This window comes from Phoenix dactylifera, chromosome 4 (genome assembly GCF_009389715.1).
Source record: "Phoenix dactylifera cultivar Barhee BC4 chromosome 4, palm_55x_up_171113_PBpolish2nd_filt_p, whole genome shotgun sequence".
Classification (NCBI taxonomy): domain Eukaryota; kingdom Viridiplantae; phylum Streptophyta; class Magnoliopsida; order Arecales; family Arecaceae; genus Phoenix; species Phoenix dactylifera.
The window spans coordinates 25,214,523-25,238,281 of record NC_052395.1 but is presented as its reverse complement, the minus strand read 5'-3'; the positions used below and the strand labels follow the sequence as shown (position 1 = coordinate 25,238,281).

At 44.9% G+C, this 23,759-nt stretch overlaps 3 protein-coding genes across 7 annotated transcripts; 2 read left to right on the top strand and 1 right to left on the bottom strand.

The window, feature by feature from the left end:
* The first annotated feature begins 15,245 nt into the window (after positions 1 to 15,245).
* LOC113462019 (zinc finger A20 and AN1 domain-containing stress-associated protein 1-like) lies at positions 15,246 to 16,051 on the top strand. Its single transcript, XM_026801994.2, has one exon. The coding sequence runs from the start codon at positions 15,300 to 15,302 to the stop codon at positions 15,891 to 15,893; it is 594 nt and encodes a 197-aa protein (XP_026657795.2). The 5' UTR covers positions 15,246 to 15,299; the 3' UTR covers positions 15,894 to 16,051.
* A 432-nt stretch (positions 16,052 to 16,483) lies between these two features.
* On the top strand, positions 16,484 to 16,822 carry LOC120110678 (5-keto-4-deoxy-D-glucarate aldolase-like). The gene has a single exon (XM_039126265.1). It carries the CDS (start codon positions 16,484 to 16,486, stop codon positions 16,820 to 16,822), a length of 339 nt encoding a protein of 112 aa, XP_038982193.1.
* A 464-nt stretch (positions 16,823 to 17,286) lies between these two features.
* LOC103707324 lies at positions 17,287 to 22,294 on the bottom strand. Of its 5 annotated transcripts, none has more exons than XM_017842872.3 (5): positions 22,011 to 22,292; positions 21,581 to 21,722; positions 20,921 to 21,302; positions 20,685 to 20,839; positions 17,287 to 18,895 (listed from the first exon to the last, which is right to left on the bottom strand). In XM_017842872.3, exons 2-5 carry the CDS (start codon positions 21,692 to 21,694, stop codon positions 18,860 to 18,862), a joined length of 687 nt encoding a protein of 228 aa, XP_017698361.1. In that variant the 5' UTR covers positions 21,695 to 21,722; positions 22,011 to 22,292; the 3' UTR covers positions 17,287 to 18,859. The 5 variants fall into 5 exon arrangements, with proteins under 5 accessions (XP_017698361.1, XP_017698359.1, XP_008789983.1 ...); XM_017842870.3 differs by having other exon boundaries at positions 17,287 to 18,882; XM_008791761.4 differs by having other exon boundaries at positions 17,287 to 18,466; positions 22,011 to 22,291.
* Positions 22,295 to 23,759: the final 1,465 nt, after the last annotated feature.

Genomic DNA, 23,759 nt, shown 5'->3' with positions numbered 1-23,759 from the left:
CAAGTCGCAAGTTTATAATGTCAATGATGGTGCGATCCATTATTTCACATAGCTGTCCTTGATGTTGACCATACCCTAGAAATTCAAGGGGTTAGTTTTCTTCAGAATAACACTATTACCTAGAAAGGCTACCATGAGAGGAATTAGTCGCAATTGAACTTCTTCCGCAGTGGGGACCTAATTTGACGTGGCTTGAGAAAATGTATCCTAGCCATTACAAGCTCCTTTTCGTTTCTCCGTTACAATGTTATATGTTTTTTTTTTATGGTTCTGGTTGGTTTGCGTTTTGGTTTCGGCATCTCTCCCCCAACTTGAGTCTATTCAAGGTGGAGGGAAAAGTCTGTCATGATGATCCACTTGGACAAACCACCATTACGATGCAATAATAAATTTCTAAAATAAAGATGTACAAGAGGACAGTCGTATAGCCATAGCAGCCCGGTCACCGGTAGGGTACGATGATCCCATTTTGGTGCCCCACGAGGCCGGGCTGTACTTGAAACCTGCCGGCATGCTCGGGTTAGACTTGAAACCTGTTGCCCGAAATTGGATTCGGAATGACTGCGGACCAAGAAGAAGGAGCTCCGGCTGGTGATATGGTGGAGGACGGCTGTCTCCGGCGAACCTGCAAAAAGTCTTTGGTCGGAGGTTTCGACGAAGGCCCTCCGATGCTTAAGTCAGAGAGGGGCTTTGGAGATAATGGAGATAATGGAGAGGTATTTTGGCCTAAGAGAAGATCTCTTTTTCATGGAGGAGGGAAGTCCAGCCAGCTCCACCTTCGTGGGAGTCCCCCCACCTTTTTATAGAAGGGGGTGCTGCGGTTATTTGCCATCAGAGGTGATTACGTAAATCTTGGTATAAATGAGTTACCTTAGATAACACGAAATTCCAGGCTAGCTGGCGGTCGGTTGAGATTGTGAGAATTCAAATATTGACAGTTGTTGTGGCGGAGATTGCGGGATCTGATCCTAGATATGGAGGGTCTGGTGATTCCTTCTTTAGGTGGAGCGGCTTGACTGTTGGTCATGCTTGCCAAACTCATACCTGACGAGGTCACGTCTGCCAAGGTCATATATTCCGAGCTCATACCTGCCGAGGTCATACCTGCCGAGGTCATGCATGTCGGGCTCATACCTGCTGAGGTCATGCATGCCGGGACCGTGCGGGCTGAGGCCATGCCTGCTGGGGGTGCGCTTGCTGCCGGATTTGAGTGCTTTAACCATATATGTTGGGTGATCCATCCCCCCCCCCCATGCTATGCCGTCCCTTACTAGTTACTATGCTGTTCTTTTAAGTATTTCAGGTTTAGCAGAGTCACCACATTGAGGAAACTATTTGAGAAATATTCACACTCAATTTCACAAAGGCTATTCATGTGGTATGATTCCAAAGCCTACTGTAAGCAAATTCAGCTGTGACAGAACAAACCTCATTTCTTTTAAAGTTCACCATCGGCTAATTCATCAAGATAAGCTCGAGAAAGTAAGAGCAACATATAAGTTATACTAGGTACTTCCTGTTCCAAAATTTATTTGTATTCACCGAGCAAGGTAATAACAAAAGTAGAGAATATTCCGTTCTGGTTTCAGGCTCTAAACTCTCCCACAGAAAAAAAGACATGAAACTTTTCGAAGCAACCAAGGTCTCTGCAATTCCTTTTAAAAATACTCGGGGGTTTATATTCCTGTTCAAGAAAGCATCCAGTCAAAAAATCCTGCAACAGAACTAAGCCATGCATCACAAATCTATTGAACACACTGGAAACAGATCAGTTTGGATTAATAAGAGCAAATAGAAGTAGAAATAAATAGCAAAGAGTAAGGGAAGCTCTTTCCAGTGTGACTGTGAATCAACTAAGATGAACTAGAAATAAGGTGGTAATGCCAACAGCAAGCTAGCTTTCACAGCATCACCACCATGCAGCTGATCTGACCTAAAAATTAATAAGACCAGGTCAACTGCCTGAGAGCTACCCTCCGTTGCAAGATAGTACAGGTGTCTAATTAGTATACACAATTTTATGCAGGCGCCATCAAAAGAGTGTCATTAACAAGTATCTCACGCAGGTTCCACCTGAAAATGGAAAATGTTAGGCATTGAGGTCTGCTTTAATTATGAAAAGCCACATCAGAGCTGCTTCAGTTCTATGTTTCAGCCACTACAATCCAAATGCAAGCCATATGTCATGGCAGCAGCCCTTTTTAGAGGCATAATAGTTTACTTTGAATGGCTAACAACACAAGACATTTAAAAAAGAAGGTGCATAATTTTCTGAGACCAGCCTTCAAGCCAATCATCATTCTTATGTAAGGAAGTTTGCTTGGTCTCTGAGTGCAACCTGCCCTTTTTTTCTTGCTGAAGGAGGCTTATGCTTGTTTTTGTAACCATCATGCTTGACGACTCGACCAAGCTATCCACGCAAACATAAGTGCGATTTCGCAATTTCCAAACGAACCAGAAAGCTTGCATGAACTTGATTCCATCAGTTCATATATAGCTTGCATGAAACTGATTCCACCATTTACACCACCTAATTCTCTTTGGAAAAATTTGAATATAAGTCTACCTAAAATATCATATGGACTGATTATAAACACTGATCTAACCGGCTATACCGAAGTCTTGCTTCTATGTTGCCTTCTGAGTGCCCATATCTCCCTAAGCCAATCGATCTCTTTGCTCAACAATACACTATCTTCCAAAACCACTTCCCTCGTCAATCACAGCACTCAAGTCAGCCTTGTCGAACAAGATCACATAGAACTATTTCTTATTTAGGCCCCATTTGGCAGAGATTTTGGAGGGCCAGAAAATGCTCCAAAATCCACTTTTTGGCCCTCCAAAAGCACTTTTAAATGAAGTAAGGGTGTTTGGTAAAATTTCGAAAAACGATTTTAGCTTTGCTAGAAAGTTAAAAACAATTTTTTGGGAGAAACTTCATTTTGGAGCTTCTCAAGAAAAGCACTTTTAAGCCCCATCGGAAAGCCGTTTTGAGTTATCATATTTTTCCTTTTTGGACCAAAATATCCATAATAAAATATAACAATTACATAAATATCCCTTTATAATCACGAAAATCTGCAGGAGTCCTAACAAAAAAAATATAATATTATATTACACCATAAATATTTTATAATCATAAAAATATTATATTATACTATAAATATTCTATTATACTACAATCATGAAAATATGCACCTTTATTATTGTATATTACTATAAATATAATATAATATTACATTATATCATAATACATTAATATATTATGTTAAATAATTTAATATTATTTTATATTATGAAAAATTAATTTACATTAATAATTATAATATTTTATATCTTTATTATTGTATTATACCATAAATATAATATTACATTACATTGTATCATAATACATTAATATGTTATGTTAAATAATTTAATATTATTTATATTATGAAAAATTAATTTATGCTAATAATTATAATATTTTATATATTTATTATTGTATTATACTATAAATATAATATTATATTACATTATATCATAATACATTGATATACCATGTTAAATAATTTAATATTATATTAAATTATTATGCTATAGTATATAATATTATATTACAATATTATAATAATATTATATTATATTACAGTAATATTATACTATATCATATATTTATGTATTAATATATATTATATCTCATTATGTTCTGTTGTATAATATTATGCACCAAAAGTATTTTCTCAGTTTGTTTACCAAACACATGTTAAAGTTCCATAGCACTTTAAAAATATAGCTACCAAACAGCAAATAGCTTTTTATAAAAACTCTACTTCCAAAAACTCTACTTTCAAAAACTCTACTACCAATAGCTCTGCCAAATAGAGCCTTAGTCACCGTACAAGAAACTAAGGAACACTATTTAACAGTTTCACACTCGATCTCAAATAGGCTATTCATGTGGTATGATTCCCAAGTCCGCTGTAAGCATTCAGCCGTGACCACAAAAAACTCCACTGCTTTCAAGCTTCCCATTGACTAATTCATTACTGTGAACTATAAAAAATATGATCAATAGCTATCTTAAGTACTTTCTCCTTGAAGATTCATTTGCATTCAATGAACAAAGTAAAAAAGAAAAAATAGAGAAGACTTCATTCTGATTTTACTATACTCTCCCACAGGAGCAGGCATGAAACCTTACGAAGCTGCCAAAATCTTAGCAGTTCCGTATAAATCCACTGGGCTCTGTTTTCCTGTCAAGCAAGCATCCATGTTGTTTCGTCAAGTCGTCCTGCGATAGAACAACCATCCTGCAATAGAACTTGGACACATTTTATAAATCCAACGAACAGGCTCACAGCTTTCCAAGTTCAATATAAAAAGTAAACATCTCGACTACTTTTTTAGAAACATCTCAAAAAAATGCAGTTAGCTCCTACCAAAATCACACCACAAAACCATGGAGAGGGTCTGATGATAAATAAACATTTTCCAATGGACAGAAGCCAATTGTAGTTGCTACAATTTCAATTAAATCAATTTGGATCAATACGAGCAAATAAGAGTCTAAAAAGTAGCAGAGAATAAGGGAAATATGTTGGTCTTGCAGAAACAGTGAGGGGGTTTCAATTGATCCTATCCAGGGCTCTGTCTAGCATGGCTATAAACGTCTAAGATTACACTAGAAAAAAGGTAGGAATGTTAACAGCAAGCCTGCCTTCATAATATTACTACCATGCAGCTGATCTGACGTAAAAAACTGAGACCATGTCAGCTGCATGAGGGGTACATCCATTTCAAGATAGTAGAGGTCTCTCATTGGTATACACAATTTTATGGAGGCCCAGACGAAGATGAGTTACCTGCATGTATCTCAAATGCAGGCTTCACCTGAAAATGACAAATGTCGGGCATTGAGGTGCCCTATAATCATGAAAGGCACTTTGGAGCTGATTCAGTCCAATGTTTAACCAAACACTACTAGTGTAGAGTCCAAACGCAAGCACCAGACTACGGTAGAAACCCTTTTTAAACACGCAGAAGCCTTTTTTCATTTTTTTTCCCCAAATAACTTTGTACCCACAAACTCCAGACATGTAGAAAAGGAGGAGCATCTTTTTCTAACTGTAGGCTAAGCATCAACTATCCATCTTAATGAGGGAACTCACTAGTTTCCCTAGTGCAAATGGCCCTTTTTACTGGATAAGAACTCTGCTTGCATTGGTAACCATCATGCTTAACAGCTCAGCTGAGCCATTCATCCAAACTTTCACATCCAACTACAATTTGGTAATCTCCAAATGAATCATATTGCTCGCATGAACTTGACTCCATCAGTATCACATTTTTCACATAATTCTCTTGGGGAAAAAATTGAATATAAATACCCAAGTATCACATTAATTGATTTGTGGAACCACGGATCTCGCCAGCCATACCAAAGGTCTTCCTCTATTTCTCTTAAATCCTAAGTGCCTGCACCTCCTTAAGCCATTGGATCTCTTTGCCCATAACTTCCATAAGCCAGTCCTCCAGCAACCTCGGCACCCAGGCCAACCTCAACCATAAAATCATGGCCCTCAAATTAACTTGAAGAATCGGCAAGGCAAGCTTTATCCGGACCGGATGATCAAATACATAGAATGGATATCTCCCACATGGTTTGCACCTACTTTCCTTAGGTTGTTACATAGAGCTCTAGCTCAACTCCAAGCCTTTTTTTTTTTTGGTACAACGGCGGCTCACACTCGACGAGTGTGAATGCGGCCATCAAAATTAGAAAACAAAATACTGCAAAGGCCCGCTGACAAAGATGCGTGGTCCACCTATACAAAGCCACCCGAGTGATAAGCCGTAAATGAAGCTACCCAGTCGGCAGCACTGTTTGCCTGCCTGTATATATGTGTGGCCTAGTAGGAGCTGCACTCATCCAGAAGTCTGTAGATATCATGAACCATCGGCCTCACCTCCATTGCACATCCTCGACCCCGGATCCACGCGATCACCGAAGCCGAATCCCCCTCAAGGAGGACGCGATCTACCCTCAGCATCCGTTGGGCATATGACAACCCCTCCCAGGCAGCTCTAAGATTGGCACATGCAACCGACATGTCGTAGATCCACTGTTCCCCTGCCGCCGCCAGATAACTCCAAGCCTTTCCCTCCTTTCTTTTGAAGCAATGAATGCAGCTAAGCAAACAAAGTACCCCTACCTAAGAGGGGCGCCACCAGACTTCTGAGGATTGAGAGGCCAGTCAAATCTTGATCCGGTTGCTCCAGTTGAGCTAATTGAGAGAATGGCCTCAGTTGGCCTAATAACTAGAAAATCACTTCCTTGCATTTGATAAATCGCATCCTTCTCAGTCTGGTCCAACAAAAACACTATCAAGACCTCAATCACAGTGCACAAGGAGCCAAAGCAGACCTATACATAATTGAACACGGGAAACCATGCCCAGAGCTCTGGATTGAGAGGTTATTTCGTTACATGATCCATCTATATGGCAGCCATGGGATGCTAGATCAATCATTCCACACCTTTGAGGAGATGGAAGATCATGGTATCCATGCCACCACCAGACCACTAGAGGAGTTAATTCGGACACGTATACAGAACAAGAACAGCGAGAAAGTGAATCATGAATTTCGCGAACTCCCACAAATGCATGGAAACGGACTTGTTGCCAACATATACCATATTGTGTAGGTGCATATGGCAGCCTAGGCTCGACAGCATCTGGATGTGCTAGTTTGGAAGAGATGTGTACAAAGGAGGGTTGCTTGCTTATTGAATGCGCATATAATATCCTGATCCATGGATTTTATAAAAGTAAGATGAAGTTGAGAAAGTTATGAGACTAATCGCAAAGAATGGCTGCCCACCAACGGAGTTTGCACATAATCAAAGGATTAAAAGGCTATGCGAAAATTAATAAAAATGGATGGAAGCAAGAGCCGTGATGGTTTTGAGGGTAAATGGCATACAGACCAAAAGTGACCTCTGTGTCCACTTGATTTACGGGCTCCGCAAGGTTGGAACCTTCAAAGAGGCTAAGAAGGTTATAGATGAGATTGCAAAGAAGGTGAAAGTTCGAAAAGGTATATTCAATTGTTGTTTTTTTTTTTTTTTTTTTTTTTTTTGCTAAAACGGGCAATTCATACTACTCGGGTACGAACACACCCAACAGAATCTGCATACAAAAGGTCCCGAAATGCTCCGGGCACGTCATCCCCACCAACCCAAAGGGTGCCTCCTGAGTGGCTCGCAACATACGCCGCCACCCAGTCTGCCGCCCCATTCGCCTCACGATATACATGCATAACCTGAAGGGAAAACCCCTCACTCACCATCAACCATATATCACGGAGTAAAGGGTGAACTCCTCCATCACTATGAGGGCCCTCCCGGATCCAACTAATCACGGTGGCTGAGTCACCCTCCAGGAGGATAGAGCTCGCCTGAAGTACCTGTCGCGCATACCGTAATCCCATCCAAGCCGCCGCAGCTCTGCCCCTAGGACCGAGGTATCGAAGATCTGACAACCCCCTGCTGCCACCATGTTGGAGCCTGGGCCCCTAATAACAAAACCTGCTCCTCCTCTCCTGCCTCCATCCAAGACTGAGCCGTCAAAATTGACCTTGAGGAAGCTTGGGGGTGGGGGCTCCCAGGTGAAAAACACCGTGTGAGTGGCTGCCGAAGCAGAATGGGGGCCCCAGATGTCCCTAGCTGTCAAAGGTCTATGATGCAGATCTACAGAAAGAAACTCTACTGCCTGAGCCCGAGCCCGCTCCATCACAAATCGTGGGGACAGGCTAGGCCTACCAAAAACACGGGCGTTCCTGGCCATCCATACCTGGTAAGCTGTGCAGGACGCCCTAATAGCCACAGACCTCATCTGGGTGGAGATGGAACAACGCCGGACCTCCTCCAAAAAACTATCCCTCCGTCTCCAGACCGCCTCCGGAATCCCTGATAACCTCCAAGTCCCCCTCGCCCAGACACACTGGAATAGTACATGATCCACTGACTCATCTGCCTCACAATACTGGCACAAAGGAGGAATGCTAACTCCCCGACGGCTCAACTCCAAGCTCGTCGGCAGACGATCCCATGCTACCTTCCAGAGGAATAGTGCCACCCTCTGGTGTAGCCCGAACCTCCATATCCAGCCACAGTCCCTACCCAGGTCTGACTCCTGCTGAAGAACCCGAGCGACCTCACCAACCCTGACTCTAGCCCTACAAGTGGTGCTCCAAACCCTAACATCTGGACCTCCCGATCCCGGGATGGGGAGGGCTCGAATCCGCTCTGCTAAGTGCTCTCCGAAGAACTGGCCCAACCTGTCGACATCCCACTCTGCCTCCCCAGGCATAAGGAGGTCATGCACTTGGAGCCCCACAGGCCCCTCATCACTGATCATCGTCGGCCACAGCCTCAGCGGAAGTGCATCCACCCAAGGGTCCTCCATCACATCAATGCTCCGTCCATCGCCAATCAGCCACCTAGTATGTGCCAGTGCAATAGGTATATATCTCCCAACCTCACGCCATATGAAAGATGCCCTCCGGCCACCCACCACCTGCCCAGCTGAGCCTGGCCGACCATATCTCGCTCTCATGACCTGACACCAGAAACCATGTGGCTCCAAAACAGTCTGCACTGCACGTCGCGCCAGGAGCGCCTCCCGCCTCGCCAATAGAGACTGCACCCCCAAACCACCCTCCCTCAGAGGAAGGCATACTCTCTCCCAGGCCACCAAGTGTACCCCATGGCCCCCCCAGAGGAGCCCCACAGGAAACTACGCATAAGCCGCTCTATACCCACCAGCACCGTCTTCGGCACACTAGTATGGGCCATAGTATAGACAGGCATGGAACAGAGAACTGACCTAACGAGCGTCAACCTGCCCATCATAGAAAGTGACGAGGCTCTCCAACCCTCGAGCCTGCTCTGCACCCTCTGTATCAAAGTAGAGCACTCCGCCATCCTCAGCCTCCTCCCTGTGATGGGGACACCAAGGTAGTCCAGTGCCCCCTCCTGCTCCCGCATCTCCAATATCGCCCTGATCTCCCGTCTGAACCTCCGCTCCGTGCTCGGACTGAAGTGTATGGATGATTTTTGGTGATTGATTCTCTGCCCAGACGCCGTACAATACTCCGTCAACACCCTCTGGATGGCTCGCGCATCCCTCACCCTCGCCCTAGCCAGAAGCAGGCAATCATCTGCAAAAAATAAGTGAGAAATAGGGCGGGCACCCGGGGCTGGACTGTAAGCAGCCAGCACCCGGTCCTCGCAGGCTACATGTAAAGCACGGGATAGTACATCAGCGCAGATGATGAATAGGTATGGGGACAAAGGACAGCCCTGACGAAGCCCCATAGTAGCTCGAAAGAAGGGCGAAGGCGTACCATTGACCAAGATGGAGAATCTAGGCCCCTGCACACAGCCAAGAACCCAGTCAATCCAGATCTGATGGAAGCCAAAACTCTCCAGTGCCCGTCTGAGAAACTCCCATCGGATCCGGTCATAAGCACGCTCCATGTCCAGCTTTACTGCCATCAAACATCGCCTCCTCGAAGCTCGCTGTAAGTCTCCCATCATCTCCTGAGCTAGCAAAATATTGTCTGATATACTCCTCCCAACCACAAACGCACCCTGCTCCTGACTAATAATAGTAGGCAACAGAGCCTTCATCCTCCCAACCATAAGCCTCGCCACAATTTTATATACTGTGGTACACAAACTAATAGGCCTGTAATGACCGGGCACCGACGCATCCCGTCGCTTCGGAACCAAGGTAATGTAAGTAGCCTGCCAGTCATCTGTCATCACTGCCCTACTGAAGTATAGCTGCACAGCCTCCACCACTGATCTCTGAATAATACTCCAATATCTCTGAAAGAAAAAGGGTGGAAAACCATCCGGTCCTGGGGCCTTGTCCCCTGCTAATGCCCAAACTGCCTCCTGCACTTCTGTATCTAAAACCGGCTGAATCAATGCTTCATTATCAGCCTCCTCAATTCTGACTGCCGGCCTGGGGAGCTGACCCCGCACATAAGTCCCCTCTACCTCCGTCCATCTGGATCTGAAAAAGTCGACCATCACCTGTCGCACTGCCGAGTCCTCCTCCACTCGCTGGCTCGTCCCAACTCTCAATGATCGTATCATGTTCCTTTGCCTCCTGATGATCGTCGATCGATGAAAGAAACTAGTGTTTCGGTCCCCCTCCTTAACCCACTGCGCCCTCGACTTCTGCCTCCAAAAAATCTCATGCTGATGCAGTAACGAGTGATGAGAGGCCAAGTGACGACGCAGCTCTGCCATCTCCTCCTCCTCAAGCTCTCCATCTCGATCCTCCCTCCCCTGGAGCTCCGCAATCAACCCCTCTACCTCCTCTAGTCTCCTGAATATATTGCCCACTACCTCCCGGTTCCATCTGCGCAGGCGTCGCTTAGTAAGCTCCAATCTACGCGATACCCTCTGCATAGCATCTCCCTGCACTGGCATGCCCCATGCCCTCCTAACTACTTCCCAGGATTGGGGGTATGACAACCACAGCTTCTCAAATCGGAATGGGCTATGGTGGCTAGAGCTCACTGCTGTAGAAATCAAAAGAGGACAATGATCTGAGGCGATCCGAGCAAGGTGACTGACCTGGTATGATGGGAATCGCTGAATCCAGTCCGGAGATGCCAACGCCCTATCCAGCCGCTCCCATACTCTCGCTCGTCCAAGCTGGTTGTTACACCAAGTAAATCGCGGCCCAGAAAAGCCAAGGTCCACGAGGCCGGTATCATCCAGGAACTCCCGGAACTCCCTCCTATCTCCAGAGTCGGAGTAGGCCCTACCACCACGTTTCTCATTGGAGCTAAGAATGCAGTTGAAATCACCCACCACCATAGTCGGAATCCCCTGAGTCAACAAACGGGTCAGCTCGCCCCAAAGGACTCTCCTCGTCCGGTAATCAGTGCTGGCATAGACCCCACACAGGACCCACGGAGCTTCATTTGGTTCCGAGATGACCATCACAACCTGCTGAGTGCAATTGCGAAAGACATCTACAGAGGCCACTCCCCGCTTCCACAACAACAAAATACCTCCAGACAAGCCCTGGGATTCTACTACAAAGGAATCCCAATCAAAAGCTAAGCGCCGCTGCACCCGACGCATACCTTCTCCAGATACCCGTGTTTCACAAAGAAAACAAATATCGGGGCAATGAAGCTGCACAAATCTCCTGAAGGACGACAAAAATGAAGGCTTGGCCGCCCCCCTACAATTCCAAGCTAAAATCTTCATATAACACAGTGGGATAAGTGTTTGCCCTGTCTGCGTGGGCTTCTCTTTCCCTGTTCATGAGGCTTAACCTCCTCACCCAACTCCCCACCTTCCTGGATCGCCGCCCGCAGCAAATCAGCCACCTTGCCATGATCCTGGATGGGAGAAGAAGACCCCTGCCCCGTGCCCCCTAGAGTGCTTCTCATCACCACCACCGTAGAAGAGGCTGGGGAGAGCCTTACCGGAGCTGCCAGAGGTCTGAGAGTCCCATCCCCGTCCTCCATCTTCAGCTTCCCCTTGTTTTTCTGACACGGCGTGGGCACCACCTCCCTTTGTGAAGCTTTAGCCGAACTCAGCTCCTTCCGGTGGTGCAGGCCCTCCAGCACTTCCTTGGCCGGAACCTTGCTGCCCTCTCCGGCCACACCCTCGCGCCGAGCTGGGGTCTCACCTGCCACTGCCGTTCCGCTCGCCGTGGGCGCTCCGTCCTCCGCTCGCATAGTCCCAGCCGTTCCGGCAGCAGGTGGAGCACCGCCCAACGTCGGTCGACTAGGGGGTCTCACCGGCGGCAGGGAGGCACTCCGGAAGTGCCTCCGACCATCCTCCCTCCGGCGTAGGCACGGGTCATCGAAAGAGGACGTTGAGACCGATCGAGGCAAATGAGTCGACTCAGCCCTACCAACTCCCACAGCCCCCTTCCGCTTGGCTGGGCTTCTGGCCCTTTTCAATGGGCTTGGGCCCTGCCCATGGGCCAGCCCAGTAGCAACATCTAGGCCCTTTATCCCGTGGCCCGACCCATCAGTGAGAGGCAGGCCTGGGCTTGGCTTGGCCCGTCCCGAGTCGGATCCACCCTGCTGGCCAAGAGAAGTGGTCGAACCCAACCCCTTGATGATTTCCGGTTCAGACCCCAGAACCCCACCAGTTTGGGTCATCTCCGCGTCCGACACCCGTGCTTCCGTCTCCTTCGTCTCCGGCGACCTCCTCCTGGCCAGCTTAGAAGGCTTTTGCCAGCCTTCCGTGTCCGTGGGCGACAGAGGGAGATTCAGCGCAGCGATAGGAGACCTCGGCCCCAGATCAGAGGGAGGATCCTGCACCGGAGTTGTTTGAGCGACCTTCGCCACCGAGGCCTTCTTCATCGGCTTGTTCGCCTTCGGCCGCCATATCTTAGTTGTTGTCAGCCACGGGCCGAAGGGACGCCGACTCCCCAACTCATCACCCTCCTTCACCTCAGATGACAGCCCCTGGGGGGGCTCCTCCATCCCAGTCCGTTGGGAGCTCTGTTCTCCCTGTTCTCCAGCCGTCGCCGGGGCCGTGGGAGGAAAGGGGCAATCCCCCTCCCCGTGCCCCAACCGAGCACACTTGTAGCAAAAACCAGGCAGGTTTTCATAACGGAAAACCTGCCAGTGTAGGTCGGATCCTACCTGGATGAACGTCCCCGGCCTGAACGGCATCCCCGCATCCACCTCGATCTTGACACGGGCAAACCCGAGTTTCCGGCCCTGGTCGGTGACCTTGTCCAGCGCCAAAGGTCGTCCAGCCTTCGCCGCGATACCCCAGATCAGCTCCCTCGTCCAGTACTCCATCGGTAAGCTTGGTAGCCGAAGCCAAACTACCGTACGGCACAGCTTGTTGGTCCCCGGAACAAAGTTCGGCCGCCATCGCTCCATGGTCAGGAGCTGACCTGCCACCAACCAGGGACCGCCTTCCATGGCCGCCTCCCGATCCTTCTCACTCCGGAATCGAAACGCAAAGGTCTCGTCCGCCAGCATGAACTCCTCGACATCGTAGTCGAGTTTTCCCGCAGCTCGCAGCTCCCGACTGATCCATTCCACGGGTACGCGACGACCCAAGCTCCCCATGATCACCGCAGTATCACGCCACGCCGCCCGGGCCACCTCCATCTTCTCCGGCGAGATCTCCACCACATCCGTGTACCGTCGCTTCAAAACTTCGAGCTCCGCCGTCGTGATTTGGTGATTGGTCCAGGTCGATGCCCTCGACGAGCCCTTTACCACATTCGCCCACGTCCGGCCCATCTCCGGCGCCTTCGGGTGGGTTTCCTCCCCTTTGTTACCCGAGCTCGTCTCCTTCTTCTCCAGCTCCACAGGGCCCTTCGTTGCCATCTTCTACAGTGCCCTAACCGGACGCCGTGAACCCCCTTCACTTCTCGCGCACCAACCGTTTGGGAACAGTCCCCACCCACCGCACGAGAATTGACGCACCTAGGCACACATCCCGAGTCACTCTCTCTCTCACCACCCCATTGACGCGATTTCTCCTTCCGCTCAGTCGGCTTTCTTGCATTCCATAACAAGAGGTTTGCTAATGGAAACAGCAGCCGGCAGGCCCAACTTGTTTCTGGCGGTGCTTAGGCCACGACGGTGGCTGACGATGCTTGGGACAGAGGAAGGAAGAGACACCAACGAACTCCAACTCAAATCATTCACCATTCTTCAATTGTTGTTCGGTGAAACATCTTTTGAAGAGACATCAATGGGGAAGAGCATGGTGAATGATTTGGCATCTCAAAGATTATAAACAATGAAGAACTTGCAAGAATACTTTGATCTACCAATCAAACAGTGCCAGCAGAACGTTGAAATCCTTGAAGAATGTTTCTACAATTGTTATTGACTTTTCCACTAAGTTATATCCATATCTTTCTTAAGTAAAGATCTATGAAGACTTGGGTACTATGTCACTGTTTAGAGTCATAAGGTTAAAATTGAACTGATAACAAAACAAATGCTACTTTTATTGCTTTCCCAGTTATGATATTGATGTTTAATTCTGCATAATTGTTTTTGGTGCTACTTTTTGATGAGCCATCTAGTGTTGTCGCATATTATCTTTGGACAGCTCAAAGCACAACAGCAAGAAAATTTTTTCATAAAATCTAAAGAGCAAGTCGCTAGAAACTTGGCTTCTATTTGGTATTGCTCTACAAGTTTCAGTTATGAAAACCAAAACCGATTTCTATTAAAAAAAAAAAAAAAACTCAATACTCAAAACTTATTTGGAAGTCAGTTGGGTTGTGGCAGTGGCGGTGGTGCAGTTGAGGCCAGTGAGCAGCGGTGGTGCCGGAAGTGATGGTGTTGGTGGCAGTGGGGTAACAGGCAAGCGGTAGTGGGTGCTGGTGGGGGCCAACGGGAGTGGCAATGGGCGGTTTCCATTTTCAAAGGAAAACGAAAGTTATTTCTAAGAGCTTTCACTTGTAATGAAAACTCTAAAAGCAAGTTGCCAGAATATTAAAAAGTGAAATGTGGAACCAAATAAGTTTCTAGCCTCAGTTTCTGCGTTTTCAGAAACGAAAAATGGCAGCGATGCCAAATAGGTCCCTAGTTTCTGGTTTTCTTGCATGGCTTCCCTGACTGATCCAAGTTCAAGTTTGAAATTGTGAAAAAGTTCAGGAGGGACGGCTTTCCTTCTTATATGGTGATACACAGAATTAATAAACCTAGTATTGAATTTTACCTTCATCCTGTTCTATTAATGCTAACCATTCGTTTTGCTTCACAAAGATAGTTAACTCAAAGCATATGTAATTGGTTTGCCATGAGTTTCTAAAGTCCACTAAGCTTTATATGGTTGCTCAGCTTTATATTCATGGAGAGGGAAGTTAAATCAATTGCCACTAGGTCAAACTAATGGAGTATAAGAGAAAGTTAATATCTTCTCCCAGTTTTGTTATATTTATCAGTAATATGTAACTGATGATTTCCATAAACAGCCGAGTAATGATACAGTTTTAAAATATTGCCACTACAGGAAAAGTCGGCTTTACCGACGCTTTTTTGCCGACGCTTTTTACAAGGGTCGGCAATTTTCGGTCTAACGTCTAAACTTGGTGATGCTTATAAAAAGCGTCGGCAAAAAACGACGCTAATACGCGTTGGTGTAGTCGCAGGCCTAAGACGGCGCTTTTTAGCGTCGTCGGAAGCCAATGACCCCCCCTCCAAACAACCCCCTGTCGGAAGCCACCCTCACACGACTGTCGTAAAATAAGCGCCCAGGGCCAATTTCGGGATCGGACCGCGTTCCCATGGGGCTCCTTTTCCTTGCCATGACCTTCTCCCTCCCTCTCCCCCCACCCCTTGAAAAACCCCTCTCCTCTCGCATTCACAGATCCTTCAATCCTCCCGAAACCCTGACCCTAACCCCAGCGAGCAATCGAAGACGAGAAATGGCCCAGAGAGAGAAGGAGCTCCAGGTCCCAGAGACTCTCACCCTCTGCGTCAACAACTGCGGCTTCTACGGCAACCCCGCCATCAACAACATGTGCCAAGCCTGCTTCCAGGCTACCGAATTCGCCTCCCCCTCGCCACCCTCCCGCTCCAGCCACGAGAAAGCCAGCTCCGCCCCGGCTCGGTCGCCGGATCCGGCAACGGAAGCAGGGAGGGGAGGTGCGGAGGGGCCGGCGGCCAAGGCTGATGCTGCCGCCGCAGTGGTGTCGCCGGCGAGGCGGGTGAGCCGGTGCGCGGGTTGCCGGAAGAGGGTGGGGCTTACGGGGTTCCGGTGCCGATGCGGAAGCAGGGAGGGAAGCCAACGACCCCCCTCCAAACAACCCCTGTCGGAAGGGTCATCCCTCCTCCCTCAACCCATTCCAGAGATCGGAAAGCATCTATTTAAGCAGTAGTATTACCCACATCTCTCTCGCCCATTCCTCGTCTTCTCTCTCTCTCTCCAGAAACATCGGTCACCAGTGCTTCATAGAGATAGAGGTACAGAGACCAAACCCTTCTCCAATCCCTCTTTTGCTTGATCTTTTCGACTTTTTTTTTGGTTGTTTTCTCGTATTTTCTTGGGATCTGTTCTACCCTTAGATGTCGATGAGTTCTATGCGATGTGCGATCCAGGTGAGTTTTTTTTTGTTTTTTTTGGTAAAGATCGGTAGAAGTTTGAGATCAGGGTTGTTTTGGTGTTGGATCTGGTTCTTCGAATCGAGAGATTTGGGTGTGGGTTGATTTGATGTAGAGAAGGAGAACTTGTGCTTGTATGGGCATCCTGGAGGGATGTGGGAGGTGACGTTGCCGGCGAAGGAGGTGCCGCCGGAGCTGCCTGAGCCGGCGCTCGGGATCAACTTCGCGAGGGACACAACAACAGAAAGGAGCCGGTGCACAGCGACTCGTGGCTCCTTTCTGTCGCCTTCTTCTTCAGAGCCTGCTTCAATGGCAACGAGAAGCGATCGCACCCCGGCCATCCGGCCCCCAGGGCCTCATGTTCCCCATGATCGAGTCCCCCGGCGCCGCCGAGCTCGCCGTCTCATTCTTCTGTTTCCCGCCGCGCGGCGTCCACGGGTCCGCCGACATAGTGGTGCGCACCTCAGCCTACGGCATCGACAATGGCTACCTGGCGCAGGTTGACGAGGAGCTGCTGGTGATGTGCAAGGTGGAGACGGCGGCAAGGCTGGCGGAGATCAAGGCGATCGCTAGCGTCGAGGGGGTCGACGTGGTGCAGATGGATCTGAGCGCGAGCATGGGGCATCTGTGGGATCTGAGGGATGCGATGAAGGAGGCGGAGAGAAAATTGGGGAGGAATCGAGGCTCTGATTCAAAATATTTTTAAAAATATATTTTTTTAAAAAAATATTTACAACGACGTTTTAAAGCGTCGGCGAAAACCCAAAACTGGTTTGGGCTTTCCTGACACTTTAAAGCGTCGGCGAATGTCGTTTTTGCCGACGCTTTTGTTAGCGTCGGGAACCGACACTTTCTTTTAGCGTCGGCAAAAACCGGACCCACGCCCACCTGCCCGACGTCTGACCCACGCTTTGAGGTGCGTGGCTGGAAATTCGCCGACGCTTAAAAGCGTCAGTAGAGACCAAAAAAACCGCCGGAAGATATCCTTTCTTTTGTAGTGTGCCTACTGTATAGAAGGATCAGCACTTAAAATATCACAGCAACACATGCAAGACCTGCGCAATCATGGAGACAGCTACAGGTACGAGGACAGAAAACAACAAGCACAGGCAAATTAAATGTAATTAACACTCACAAAATGGAGAGGGATCTCAACTGCAAAAGGACGAGGGAGCAAATATGTCATCTTTTGCCCATGACATGAATCCATTTAATGAAAAATGTATTCTACACCTCTGGAAGCCAACAAAGCAATTGTTACAGAACTTGAAAAGAGCAAAAAAAAAATAATTATCCATGATACTTCATCAGCAACATTCTTCCCCACAATGTGGAGGGTTTCAACAAATTTTACATGAAAATTGAAAAGTCAGCCAGAAACCCTTAAGCCAGACCGCTGATATTTCAAACATTCATAAAAAGAGGGAAAAAATCTTGAGGACATTCATTTCATGCAATTAGCATTTGCAACATTTAAGTCATGCACATATATCTAAATCTTGCTGAACATAATTTTGGTCCATTCAGAGTTTTCAACTAATGCCAGCCAACAAGGCATACCTTATCACTCCCTTCATGCTTACTGAGGCAATCCTTCTTCCACTTCCACATATCAGCATTCCCTGAGAACTCCTCCATCTTCACGATGAGCTCCCGAGCTTCCTCAACCTTCGACCCATTCACGGGCCCATTCACAAGCATCTTCATGGTTGAAGAGCATGGGACCCAGTTCCTTGCCATGGTCTCCTTGACCACTCCCAGTGCCGCCTCAAAGTCTCCACCTTGGCAGAGGTAATAAATCAATGTAAAGTAGCAGCTACCATCCACGACACACCCGCTTTTCCCCATCTCCTCGTAGAGTTTCTTCGCCTCCCCCCAACACATGAAATCCCACCAAGGCATTAGGTGATCAAACAATGGAGCAAACTCGATTGATCATCAATCCTTTTCTACTAAAATGACAAATTACTTCCATATTGGAAACCCGTTAGGACACGCATTATCACAAAATTTCTGGATAAAGCCATTGCCAGCAGCTGTATTATAATAAAGCCAGGAGATAGTAGGCCAAGGAAAGGTGAAGAGGAAATGGGTTATACAGGTGAAGATGACAGAAGAACAATAAGAAACTGAATCCAAGCCGCAAAATGTTGGATATCTTGCCGTACACAGCAGTATGATTGGTTCCTAGATATTTCACATAGCCTCATGAGGAAGGGATTAGCAAGAACGGGTGGGTTTTGAAACATGAGGATAATAGAAACGGTCGTCAGCTGCAAAGATGTCAGAGGAGAAGACCCAACACAGTGGAGATGGTCTTCTAAATAACTAAACCAGTTTCCTCAAAGACCTGTTTGCAAAGATGAGTGGTAGAAAATAATTTTAAAAAGAAAATATTCCCTCTGTTAATGATCATGAAGAAACCTTTAATACAAATTTAAAGAAACTGGAAACAGAAAAAGGCGTCCAATAACATAAAAAAGCAATGCTGCTAATGATCATTATAAGCATTTGATACTATTGCTCCCAGAAAAATAAATAGCTGATAAAACAATTAATAAAGCACACGTTAGTGCTGTAGCAAAAGTAATGCTTGATACAATTCCTGTATGTGCCTCATTTCCACAGGGTACTTGCCACATGACATTTTTCGCATATCCAGCACCCAGATTTTTAAGTGTCCATGAACAGGACTCTGGTTGTAATTGTTTTGGTCTACAGCGTATGAACAAGTCTGGTCGGCCTACCTTGATCCTTGCATAACCACTGGAGTCAAGGGGTGCAAATGAAATCAACTAATTAAAACTGTATGTTTCAAAACTTGCAGAACTGACTCTGGCAAATGTGATTGAAGTTTAAACTACCAGAAATTGTAGGGCAAAGAACGCTAGTAAATAGAAAATTGGACAAACTATGTTTCAAAGTTTAAGTGGAAAATGACGAGCTAGTTCAGAGATTCTTCTTAAGGTTAACTATATGAAACTGGTGCAAAACCTTCTATATGATTTGAAAAAGTTTAAGAGATCCCAATCCTATAAAAGGAGAAATATTCCCTGGATAAGAAGTGAAAGCCAAAGCGTCTAGCTAGAGCTGGCCCCACTAATTTACATTTATTTATGACCACTATTCTAATTTAAGGTTAAAGAATAGAAAACCTCATCATAAATATAATCTACAATGAAATAAAACTGATCACGGATTGTCTGTCCACTAGTTTCCGAGTTATTGAATCCAAGGTACAACATAATCAACATCCAGCTATTGTAAATGTGAAGTCATGCATGCATGGTAATACCCATTTCACTACAATACTGTCAACCGCCTCATTCGCTGTAAAAGTGCTTGAGTTCATATGTGCAATCTGATAGAGGAATTAAAGAAACTCAAATAAATTGCAATTACAAGTTTTCTCATGCATTCATCTCCATTTCTTATTTTTAACAGAAAGCTTATATTCTATATGATTCAAACTTCTAATAAAAATGATGATGAATCTAATATAAAAAGTTTCATAGTAGAAAACAAAAAAGACAAACACATCAGACAGAAGTAAGAAGAGAGGCATTGGTACCCTAAACAATGAACTACTCCAGCAACTTAAGACTCAGAAAGTCGGAAGTTCTCCTCAATAAAAGTCAGTGACTTAGAAGTCACTGAAGCAAATTATTTGAATCCAAAGATCTTAGAGTCAGCAAAGAACACGAGAATAAGGTAATTCAATTTTCAATCCTCAGGGTTGGTTTGGTATTTCCTTAATAAATAAGATGGAGTCCAGATGTCATATTCCAGTTTTAAGATGGGTAAAGGGGGGCCTGTGGAGATTTAAATCAAGTTTAGAATGATTCAAAAATCTTTACATGGGGGACACCATAGGGATTTAAATTTGTAGCTTTTCTGTCTCACTCCTCAAAAAGTCAGACTTTCATTTCTCTGCTTCACGATATGAGGACACACACTCCCAACCACCCTCCCCACGTGCCTTTGATCACATTTTATATATTTGATTGAAACAAAATTTTTTGCTTCATCTTTATGATGCTAACCATTGCATGAAGGTTGATAACAGATTTCATGTATAATTTTTCTAGTTTCTGTTATCCTTTGGCATCTTACAACCCAAGGCTTCAATAGTGGCCCATATTACAATATGTCAATGATTGGACTCGAGACAATTCTCCAACTAGCATTGAAAATTCAATACAACACACCATCAGAACAATAATAAACATGCCTTTTATACAGAAGAAATATCATATTCTCCAACTATATGCATACAATTAAGTTAAGAAGTTCATTAGCTGTACACGAAATGATGAGGAAAAAAACTCAACACATTTGGCATTGAGAGCTTCCTAGTTGTCAAATGTAACAAACTTTGAATAGTTTAAGTTTGATATGGACATTATATGCACCCGCTAAACAATTTACCAACTAAAATTATAAAATTTAATTATATAAAATGCCAGTTTTAGCATACAACCACCAAAACTATACAAACAAAGTCTTAAATAACATGAAACACTCCAAAGTAATGTGCCGTAACTTATTTGTTTTTTTCTTAAACTCACCGGATATCTAGCATGCAGCGGTAACTGAATAACAGTTTCATAGTTCTCCAACAAGTCATTCCTAATATCCGTGTGAATTTCAACAATTGATCTGTTGGACAGAGCAGAGGGTAATTCCAGATTCGAGTCTCCAAAAATGGTAGCATCAAGAAAGGCTGCAGGGGAGGAAAGTTATCAACACTTAACAAAGGAGTAAATCAATTGGCTTTGCTGCAAGAATATGATAAGCTTTCTACCTCTACGGTGGACAAGATGTTGTAGCTCAAATGGATCTGCAAAGGCTCCAATTGGAAGTCTTTCAATAATCACTGCTTCACAAGAGTAAGAATCAAGCCACTTCATAGGATCTGATCGGTTAACAAATCTCAAGGCGGAAACCACATGTCGATGAGAACCTTCACCGCTCAGATGTCGGTGCAGGTCTGCAAGTCCAAGCACATTCATATCATTAGCCAGCCCTCTACACAAGTCACCTGTACCAAATCCTTGAGCTAAAAAATCATGAAAATCTGATTCAAGCAGGCTATTGCGGTGATCATAATAAGAGCTGGCAAGGTAAGCTTGAGAGCATGGCAAACAGCCAAAGATTCTCCCATCATTGCTTCCCACATTGCTCACCTGACATTAAATTTAGTAGATGGAAATATAAATATAAATAATGTATAATTAAAGCAATGACCAAAAATAATGATAAAAAGATAATTATGTGACCTAAATTATATAGCAAAAAAGATACAATGAATAAAAAGACGGCATATGTTTCCTGCAAGACAGCACTCAAAGACAAGTTCTTTGCCAAAATTATTATCTTACCTAATTATAATAAAAACAATACAAAACAATGTTAGGAGACTCAGGTGCAGCCCATAATGCAAATCATAAGTTTTCATGCTAACCTGGTCAGAAGACAAAGCAGCGGCATCACATGCCCAATTGCTGGTTAAGATCAAGAGGAAGAAGAGGCCAAATATCATCAGCCATTGGGCCTTATGCTGGCATTGCATGTCCATATACTAGTGGTTACACTTCCCAGTGGAACTGTGAAGGAGAACAAGGACCGGGCATTAATGAGAATCTCCAATTAATCCATGTATATGATTATGCGAGTCACAGACAACTCACCAAGCATTGAGATTACATCAATCGGGAGGGGAAAAGATGAAAATTTTGAGGATTAAATAGGATTAATTAGCTGATTTTTAAGGGAAATAAATAAATATGTTTGGGGATTTATCGCAGTAGCTACTAAAAACTAAAGAAAAACACAAGAACACCAGATCCCTTGCATTCCAACAAATCAGGGTCAGGAAAAAAAATTTTCTATACCTGCGAGTAAAATTTCTCAAAAAAAATCGAAGATTCCTCACGAAAAGAGGAGCAGATAGAATCCAGTTGAGCGGAAAAGGGTTTCAAACTACCCTCACTGAGGAGATTTGGGATCGCATAGAGAGATTGACGGTGGGGAGTCAAGGGTTCAGAGAGAGCGAGAGAAAGAGAGACGAGAGCCGGAGCCGGAGCCGGAGCAGGTTCGGTGCGGTTGATATCGGGCATCATACACTGAGGATCCTTATTTCTGGATTTTATATCACAGAGGGCTTAAATGTTAGAGGGCAACAATTCAGTTTTAAGTTTTAATTCCTCCAGTACTTCGATAGAGGTGAATTGACATCTAACGCCGCGACAGAAGACGGAACCTATCTCTAATTTTTATATCTTAAGGGGCTTAGGTATAAGAATACAAAAAAAAATCAGTTTTAACTCGTCAAGAGTTGTAAGCCGTCCCTACTCGGTTGGTTGCCCAAAATAGAGCACAAAGCAACAGCGCCTCTTGCTCGTATGTCCCAAAATTTTTTGAAATTATCAAAATTTTAGTATGAACAATCGTCGTTGTTTATCAGTATAATGAAATAATACTATTTTTATCCCTAAAGCCCATGTGAACATGATAGTTGATTATTATTTAATTACTTTTAAATAAAGATGCATATAATCTAATGCAAGATGATATTGATAATGGCATTAGAACTTGGTTCTCCCATAGAAAATCTGATTCCGCCCCTTACCAAGTGGTGAGCTCATGTTATCGATCAATGTTGTCAACAAATTTTTTTCTAGCAGTCAGTCCCAGTCAATATCTTGTCTTCATCTAGTCTTATAAAGATTTTTCTGCAAGAAGAATAAGTGCCACATATTCTCAAAAGCTCAACTCTTAATTATATGATAGTGTTTGCACGTTTTAAATACTCTCTCTTTGAGATTGATCATGGCTTAGACCGATCGAAGTGCCTTGACTTCCTCGAGATGTCAAGGAGGGCTGCAGGAGAGGAGATCAACGCCACATCAATTGGAGCGACAACACACAAGAGGAATGGAGAGAGGAAACGAGGTGGCGGAGGACTGGTGGTGCCAGCCTTCCATGACCGGAAGGCCGATCAGCCATAGCAATGTCGGCATCCAAACGATGCTCGAAAAGGAGGAAGAACAAAGATAAAATTTGTCACGCCCCGGATCTGAATATGATTTTTTTTTAATTTATATTATACTCTCCAGATCCGGTTCATGACATGGCCGTGCTATTGTAGGTTGCTGCCCACAATAACACGCAGCCCATGATAACAAATTTATTTCATAAAATAAAACCATATTCGATCAAATTTATTAACTAACCATAAGAAGCAAATACAGAGCATCTAAATCAAATACTTGAGTTTGCAATATTACAACCCAAACTTATTAGCATAGATACTTCTAAGAGTCCCTGTAACTATGCTTCAACTCCAATTTTCATTCACTTTTTTCCGCTTCTAATCGCCTTAATTATCTGAAATAAATAAAAGAAAACAATAGGAGGGGTATGAGCTTGCTACTCAGTAAGTAACCATGTACTATCTTATTAGATCAAGCATAATTTTTCTCATGCCAATGCATCATTTGAAGAACTTAACAGAAAATAAAGCATTTCATAGATAAATTATTCAAAACAAGTTATAAAGCAAAATATGCTCCAACCATGCAAGTTCATAAATATGATAATGCAAGTCATATAAAAATGCTGCCATTCATCCATACTTTATA

Coding starts and splice junctions, on each gene's coding strand:
- LOC113462019 (XM_026801994.2), top strand. CDS start 15,300: ATGGGGCTCCTTTTCCTTGCCATGACCTTCTCCCTCCCTCTCCCCCCA.
- LOC120110678 (XM_039126265.1), top strand. CDS start 16,484: ATGATCGAGTCCCCCGGCGCCGCCGAGCTCGCCGTCTCATTCTTCTGT.
- LOC103707324 (XM_039125978.1), bottom strand. CDS start 21,694: ATGGACATGCAATGCCAGCATAAGGCCCAATGGCTGATGATATTTGGC. Junction 21,303..21,580: donor CTGCTTTGTCTTCTGACCAG/GTTAGCATGAAA, acceptor ATTTAATGTCAG/GTGAGCAATGTGGGAAGCAA. Junction 20,840..20,920: donor ACATCTTGTCCACCGTAGAG/GTAGAAAGCTTA, acceptor CCTCCCCTGCAG/CCTTTCTTGATGCTACCATT.